Source organism: Eucalyptus grandis, chromosome 8 (genome assembly GCF_016545825.1).
Source record: "Eucalyptus grandis isolate ANBG69807.140 chromosome 8, ASM1654582v1, whole genome shotgun sequence".
NCBI lineage: Eukaryota > Viridiplantae > Streptophyta > Magnoliopsida > Myrtales > Myrtaceae > Eucalyptus > Eucalyptus grandis.
Genome location: NC_052619.1, coordinates 24884364 through 24892555, shown reverse-complemented (window position 1 = coordinate 24892555; position 8192 = coordinate 24884364). Strand labels below are relative to the sequence as shown.

Sequence of the window (8192 nt, the reverse complement as noted above, 5' to 3'; positions counted from 1 at the left end):
GGATCAGACCGATGGTCCCTAGGACCAATTGGTTTGATCCCCAGTTCCAATTTTTGAGAACCGGTTCTCTCTATCTAATTTTCGGTTTCACTTTGGAATTGGATCGGATCGGGAACCGATCACCTCGATCACTCCATTTCCTTCATCGGAACAAATGCCTTCAATGGGAACCACCATTCCCCAAAGCCCAGACCATGTTGGGCTTAGAGCCCAACGGTAGGCCGTAGGCCCTCCTTGATGAGGAGCTCCATCAGGAGCTGAAAGGTGCGGATTACGTGGGACTGCTGTTCCTGGCGAGCGAGCGAGGGAGGGAGAGAAGAGGAGAGAATTCGCGAGAGAGCCATCTGGGTTTTTTAGGTTCTTGAGAATTTGAATCAGATCCGAGGTCAGTTGAGCGCGTGGCTTCTTCTTTTTTCCTTTCCTTTCGTTGCCGATCTTGGTACCTTGTCGTTGAAAAATTGGAGAAATCCATGAGCTTTTCTGGGTATTCGATGATGACGATGATGATGTTGACGATGTTTGTGTGTGAGAAAGAGGTGCTGTGGTCTTTACGTGCAGGCGATTTGGATGTCGAGTGTGAGGAGGAGAGGTGTAGAAGAGTGTGTCCTGTGAGGGCCGAGACGAGGGCGAGGTTAGTCTTAGGGTTTGTGTATCCCGTTCTTGCTGCGGCCCTGCTTCTTGTTCGGTACCCATCATGGAGCGAAAACTTGTGGTGAGCATTTCATGTTTTTTTTTTTTTTTTTTTTTCTGTTTTTTTTTATTGCTGCTAGCTTATTTTGATGGTATTTGATCTTAATTATTGGCATTGCAATTTTAGGTTTTGGGTATCCCGTGGGAGGTCGACACCGACGGATTGAGAGAATATATGAGCAAGTTTGGGGAATTGGAGGATTGTGTTGTGATGAAGGTTTGTCCTTGCTTCCCTCTTGTGATGGATACCTGGGTGTTTCTTGTTTTGTTTAAAAGGGAAGAGTTGGATAGTTTCTTTGTTAAATGGTTCAATTAGGATTCTCTCTTTCTCCTATTTGTTACATGATGTGATTTGATGTAAAATCTTAGTTTGAATTGCACTTCCATCTTTTTGTTTTAATGGGTTTGGTGGTTGGGTTATCCTTTCTGATGGAACTCCATCCTATTTTTCTTGTTTAAGTTGCCACAACAATTTCTTTTTCCTTTAACTGTTGATGACAATGAGGTTGAGCATGGCCTTTGAGAGGTCAATAGAAGATTGATGATAGCTCAAACTTTGTAGGATTTCAGACCAAGTTGACTCGACTCAAAGCTGTCTTTCTCTTTGTTTTTTCCTTATCCATTTCTATAGCATAATGCAAAATTTGGTGAGCGTTCCACTGGCAGTGCCCGCTGGTTTCGCACTTATCATAGGATTGTTTCACCTTTTCTCTTCTTATGTAAATGCTAGTTGAAAGAATTTTTGTTTCCATGATTCTCCAGGAGCGGTCAACGGGCAGATCTCGTGGTTTTGGGTATGTAACATTCGCAACAGAGGAAGATGCTAAAGTAAGTGTTTTCCGAATGAGCATATGTTCCAGAAAGCAGCTACATGCATTTGATGAGCTCTGGTTGACATCTGCAGAGTGCACTGTCAGGCGAGCATTTTCTAGGAAACAGAATACTAGAAGTGAAAGTAGCTACACCAAAGGTTTTCTTTTACTCTTTGTTACTGTTTGTTACATTTAATAGTTTTTCTTTGTCTCCATAGAGTGGCTCTTGTTCTGCAAGATTATAGTTAATTAATCTGAGTCAGTTTTAACCTTTAAAGTTTACCTTGTTATCATAAGTTCCTTTTCCTCATGCAGGAGGAGATGAGAGCACCTCCTAGGAAAGCTACTCGGATATTTGTAGCTAGGATCCCACCATCTGTTACTGAAGCAACCTTTAGGAGGTACCTAACCTTTCCTGGAACATTCATTTCTTCACTTTTATGCCGAATTCATTGATCAAAATGGACAAGCTAGATATGGCGAAAAAAATAACTTCTTTTGAATGTGCAGCCACTTTGAGAAATATGGTGAGATAACGGATTTATTTATGCCCAAGGTACTCTCTCTCCCCCCCTCCTTCTCTCTCTCTCTCTCTCCCCCTCTCCCTCCCTCTCTCCCCCATGTGCTTGCTCTGGTGTGCTATCTGCTCCTATTTTCTCGTGTGTGAACACGAGTGTGCGCCTGTGCATCTGTTACTTTGCCTTATCATGCAGCTCAGCTTTTTCTGAAATTAACACAGCTTATTAGGTGACAACTACTATACACTGGTCTCTATCAATCTTTTGCAGGATCACGCCACAAAGGCACATCGTGGAATTGGTTTTATTACTTATGCAAGTGCAGGTGAGATCATGTTACATAAGCCTTTTACTTACATGTGGTTATTCTAGTATCATGCTTTCTTGATGTGGTGCTATTGGATAAAATTTTTAGAAGAGGATTATTTGGAAGGTGTATGTGCTGATTGTAAGGGCTGATACTTAAGTGATGTGTTTCTCATGCACTTTATACGATAGAGTTTCTGTATTGTGCAAATTGCGCATACTGCCAGCTGGAGTACATATAATTCCATATTTGGAAAACAGCAATCTTTCTTGCACGTATCTTGCCCATCTAGAATCACAAGGTGTATAAGAGAGAGATTGAGGATGGCAGAGTGTAGCTTGTTTAAGATTTAGAATGTTGAATATCAATGGAGAGCATGAAGAAGAGAAAAATATCATGAAAAAAGGAGGCTGTTCTTTGGGAACTCTATATTAGATTATGTTTGTTCCCCCTTTAAAAAGCATGTTTTTCTGTATTTTGTCTGCTGAACTGATTTCAGTGAATCAATTTTGCATGAAGTTAATGTGCGTCTGTAATAGCTGTAAAGTAGCAAAGTGAATTTATTTTAGGAGAAAAAAGCAAGGTAATGCATTCTTGTTAAAATTTTGATCATCGTCATCACCTGAGTGAGTCTGCAAAAGAAGATCATACAATGTTTAGTGCTATCCATTTCTTGAGGGTTGTAGAATCAATAAAGTTAGGAAATGAACATAGCGAGTTGTGGCTGCACTGGGATTCAAGATGTTCTCTGTGGCTTTTCCTGTGTTTCTCATAATATGTTTTCAAGAAACAGTAATAGCTCATTTTTCGACAATAGCCTGTGTATTACTTCGGAGCCGACACAATGGATGTCCTTGGAACTTCTTTCTTGAAGTTAGTTATTGATCACTTGAAAAATCGCCATGTGATTCTCTTCAATGAAAAACTATTTCTTTGTGCAATGATTACCATATGTCAAATATCTAGAAATATTGTGTGCTTTTTCATAATCTCTCACTATGTTTCATGTGGGATTGAGGGTATCATACTTAAACCATTCCGGTTCCTAGCTTGACAGCCAAAGTTGCTACAAACAGTGCGAAAAGTCAAATCCAAAAGCTTAAATTGTTAGATAAAGGGATACTATATACTAATGATGCCACGATGAACCCCTTAGACAAGTGATGTGGCATAACATTTAAACACCCTTGCTTACTTGCAAAGTGAACTAAAGTCATGTGAAGAGCACATGTGGAACCAAAGAATGTGGAACTGCAAGCAAAAGAGTAAATGGGGCATGATGGATTGGAACTTGCTTTTGATAATACGCTAGAAAATCAAACTTAGGTGGAGGAAGATCACGTGCATGTAAGGCCAAGAGAAATCCTCTGAACAAGTGATGTGGGATAACACTTCACAAAAGGAAAGTACAAATTTCAGTCAATCAAATGTAGAGATATAAAAAGATAATCTAACCTTTGAGTTATGTAATATCCATGGTAGTGCTCGTGCGAACCCATCCTGAATCTCTGTTGTCACCTTAAATGTTGAGTGTTACTTTACATTTGTCCTCTTTTGCTTTGGATAGTTGACATTTGAGACCCGAAAGAATCCAGTTGATGCATTCCTAGAGCCTATATTTTTCCCTTTTGCTTCCTGTGTACTACTATTCATTTGTCCTCTCAGCAATTTATGTTCATTAATCTTCTTATGGATGTCTTTTTTTCTTTGATGCCAGATGGATAGGGCAATGTGTATCGTCTAGCTGATCCATTTGATTATATTTATTGTGTTTACCTTTAGTACTTTGTATTTTGGGTGCTTTTGTACTGACTATAGTAATATGGAGATCATAGAAGTCGATCTGCTTTTGATTGTACAGACTCTGTGGACAACTTGATGGATGATACACATGAGCTGGGAGGTTCTGCAGTAGTTGTTGACCGAGCAACACCAAGGGCAAGTTCTTTATCATGAGTTTGTAGTTTGAAATTTCCTTTTTCTTTTATTTTCAAGAATTGGGTCTAAATATATTATCTAGAGTCACATAAGATACAGATGTATGAGCACGAGATTTTTACTCCATTTACAAAATGTACTCTCAGGAGGAGGATTTCAAACCAATTGGCAGAAATGCACAGGGTGGATACGGTGCGTATAATGCTTACATTTCTGCTGCAACTAGATACGCAGCCGTTGGTGCTCCTACCTTGTATGACCATTCGGGCTCACTTTATGGAAGTAAGCTATTTCAAATTATTACCATGTATATTACTTGCTTATGGAGGCATTCATAACTCTGTTTGGTTATGATTTCGGACTAGGAGGGGAACCTGTGCGAGGTCTGGGGAGAAAGATTTTTGTTGGCAGGCTCCCGCAAGAGGCAACTGCCGATGATCTCCGCCAACATTTTGGGAGATTTGGCCGTATTGCGGACGTTTATGTTCCTAAAGTGAGCAGCTAATTAAAAAATAAGGTTAAAACTGTGAACTCAAATTGTAATCTAACGATAATAGTAATGGCTTCATTCAGGATCCAAAGAGATCTGGCCATAGAGGCTTTGGTTTTGTTACGTTTGCTGAGGATGGTGTAGCCGAGCGCGTCTCTCGGAGGCCTCATGAGATCTGTGGACAGCAGGTATGGAAAATGGATCTATTAGTGTCATAAACATAGTTCATGTATTTCATCTAATGATTCTTGTATTAGACATTATGGGATGTACTATTAGGCTTTGCTTGGAGGGAGGGGGGAGAGAGAAAATAAGAGGTGAGGAGTGGAAAATTATGCGAGAATGAATTTGAGGGTAAGTGCAAAATCTTCTTCAGCCACCCATGATTTTCTTCTCCCTTCTCCTAAACAAAGCATCAAGATTGTGTGGAGAGATGGATCAGCCTTACTGTCATGGGAATTCTTCTAGTCTGATTGACTTATTAAAAAGAATCTTTCTAGTCTGATGCATTTGTCTTTGATCTCCATAACTTGGTACTAAAATTCTAGACAGGGTGATGCATGAGGGAGAGGTAGTAATTTTGTTGCCAGCTACAGAGGTCAGGTTGTGATTACTGATTGTAAAAGAAACTCACCTAAGTCTGATTTAAATTTCGTAAGTGGTGTGGACTATTGTTATAGGGACATGAATTGTTGGATTCTTATATTTTCCCTGGCGTCAAGCTTCTGGATTTTTCTTTCAAAATGCTTATATGTGCTTGAAACTTTGTAATCCATGTTTGTGTGAAGAATAGTTAGTCTTTTGTTATGTTATTAGCTGTGTATGATTTTTCATAGGACTTGGTGAGGTTGGACAAATCTAACAATTGCATACAAACACTAATATGTGGAGCATCTTCTTTATTCAATTATCTTTGTTGTGCAAGCAGTTGCAACCTTGTGCTTTTGGAAATGATCTTTGGAGAGACACATTAATCATCAATTGGCCCCGAAGAGTTTCCTATAGTGACACTATATTCCTTTTCCATGCTAAAAAAAAAAAAAAAAAAAAAAATTCCTCTTTTTCAGAATGCTTGAATTCCAATACTGCTATTAGTTGGCCTATTCTTTCATATATCATTGATAAGTTAATAACGGAGTTCTTTTCGCACACTTGCTATTTAGGTTGCAATTGATTCGGCAACACCTCTTGATGATGCTGGCCCCAGTGGAAGCTTTATGATGGGTAGTGCAGAGCCCTTTGGGGGCTATGGAGGTCCCATGCGCCCTTATGGCAGGATGTATGGAAGCTTTGATTTCAATGATGTAAGTATTAACTCTTTTGCATAACTCAATCCAGGGCTTTTCCTGTTTGTTGTGCCACTTTTGCTTAATTCTTTTTCTTTTTTCTTTTGGTTTTGTTTCTGCCGTGCATCTGAAAGGGAAGAAAGTAGTGATTTTAATGTGTTCACTGATTCCTATTTGTCTTCTGCAAATGACTATTTTTTTAAGCTTTAATCATGTGATGAAATATTTTTGAGAAGAGATGTATTCGTGTAATTTAACCTGCTTTACAGTCTTTAATGCAGTGGGGCGGCTATGGACTTGGTGGAGGGAGACCTTCAAGAGCGGATATGAGGTACAGACCATACTAGGGCTTCAGGGGGCTTTGGTATTATGTGCTTGGGGGTCAAAATGACAATGACATGCCGTGCATGCGGAATGTCGTGGTTACTTGTTTCTGAGAGCTTTTGGACAGATAAGATTGTCATCAGGTAGAAACAGAATGTCTAATTAGCATTATGGTATTATTACACCGCTACAGTTTGTACGACTCGTTTTTGAAGTGTGACAATGTTAATTACCTGACTTATCTAGTTGATCATTGCAGTACAGTCTGCACAAATCTGTAGTGAAAAAAGGATGTGCCCCTAAGTTTGGATGTTCACATTATTGCTGGTCCGAAATTTGGTAAGGATCTTGTTCTCAACTGCCCTGAGGACATTACCAAAAGTAGAAGGTATATATATGATTAACTCAACAATTTGACAATCGGGAGGTACACATTTTGAGAAATTTATCGGAACAGAACGGGAGAAATTATACATTTCATGACTCATAATGGCGTTTTCCGTTTGAATTTGGTTGTTCAACGGTGCATAGGGAAGGCATTGCATTCGCTTATGCATGTGATGTTTTGGTGTGTGCTCCCTTGCTATGTAGCACCGACATGTACACGCAACACGACAATTTTTTAAAAATAGAGAATTTCGACACGTTCCGACACGTTATATATTATTTATTTTTATAATAATAAAAATAGCCTAGAATTAATTTACACGAAAAATATTGAATAATATCATTCATTATTTTAATTTGTTACAATAATACATAAAACTTAGAGGAAAAAAATATTATTTAAAAAAAATGTTGATGATATTTTTAAATTTATTTATTTATCATATATGGCATTTTTATTACTTCTTTCATAGTAAAAGACTTTAAAAAAACTAAAAAATTATAAAAAACAAAACTGAAAAAAAAAAATTGACTCGTGAGTGTGTATATTTATAGCAATTTTATTACTTCTTTTATTACTTCTTTTATGTATATTTATATTTTGACCCCTCAAGTATTAGAAATTTTTAAAATTGACCCGTGCGTGTCGGAATTATGGTCGGAAGTCATTGCCTACGGACTCGCGTGTTGGACCAGCGTGTCGAAAGAGTTGACCACGTGTCGGAGCGTGTCGGACACGACACGAAGGTTTCCGGAGAGTGTCCGTGCTACATAGCTCCCTTGTATCATGTTTGAGATCTGAAGTACCATTACCCTTGTAGTTAGTGTTCTCAACAAAGTAGACAAGATATTAGGTGTTGTTTGTTATCCGAAAAGGACTTCACCTAGGGCTCCGTTGTCATTTATGAACTACACATGGTAATAAAAAAACTCATGGTTCAGCTTCTAGAAATCGGAGATTAGCCGGTCCTGGTACGTCTGATCAATGTCGTCACGGGAGATGGATAGCGAGTTTGGAGAGACACATAGGGATAACTTAGAAATTCGCAGTTACAACAATATGGGCACTGAAGGATGAGCTTGACTAGGCCTTTACCTATAAACCATCTCTTATTTTCATACTTACATGGAGGTGACGATTGTAAAGTGTAACGTTAGGGATAATATAGATTGCAAGATACTCGTCGGTTCTCAAGGGGTCGGAGCGAATGATCAGGACTTCAGTGAGGCGAGTTAGCATACTAGTTATTGTTTTCTTTTACTGTACCGAAAAAAAAGAAAAGAAAAGGAAAAAGAAAAATGCATATTTGCTAATTTAGGAACTTCTTTCAATATTGCTCCTTACATCTAGTCATAGCTGAAAATATCTGGATTGAAATGGCTCCAACCAAAAACCGTCCTTTTTTCCTTCGAAGTTATGAACAAGTATGAGGGGCCACA

At 38.7% G+C, this 8192-nt stretch overlaps 1 protein-coding gene across 2 annotated transcripts; it reads left to right on the top strand.

The window, feature by feature from the left end:
* The first annotated feature begins 230 nt into the window (after window positions 1-230).
* LOC104457106 (heterogeneous nuclear ribonucleoprotein A1-like 2) lies at window positions 231-6685 on the top strand. Of its 2 annotated transcripts, none has more exons than XM_010072044.3 (14): window positions 231-385; window positions 559-712; window positions 818-907; window positions 1453-1518; window positions 1595-1660; window positions 1818-1903; window positions 2013-2058; window positions 2291-2345; window positions 4189-4265; window positions 4412-4547; window positions 4631-4758; window positions 4839-4943; window positions 5919-6059; window positions 6311-6685. In XM_010072044.3, exons 2-14 carry the CDS (start codon window positions 695-697, stop codon window positions 6386-6388), a joined length of 1092 nt encoding a protein of 363 aa, XP_010070346.1. In that variant the 5' UTR covers window positions 231-385; window positions 559-694; the 3' UTR covers window positions 6389-6685. The 2 variants fall into 2 exon arrangements, with proteins under 2 accessions (XP_010070346.1, XP_010070347.1); XM_010072045.3 differs by having other exon boundaries at window positions 266-385; window positions 535-712.
* The last annotated feature ends 1507 nt before the right edge of the window (window positions 6686-8192 follow it).

Bases quoted from the DNA above. Each gene is read 5' to 3' on its own strand.
- LOC104457106 (XM_010072044.3), top strand. The intron at 4,266-4,411 runs GCAAGTTCTTTA...ATGTACTCTCAG, and splicing joins TTGACCGAGCAACACCAAGG to GAGGAGGATTTCAAACCAAT. The intron at 4,759-4,838 runs GTGAGCAGCTAA...GGCTTCATTCAG, and splicing joins CGGACGTTTATGTTCCTAAA to GATCCAAAGAGATCTGGCCA.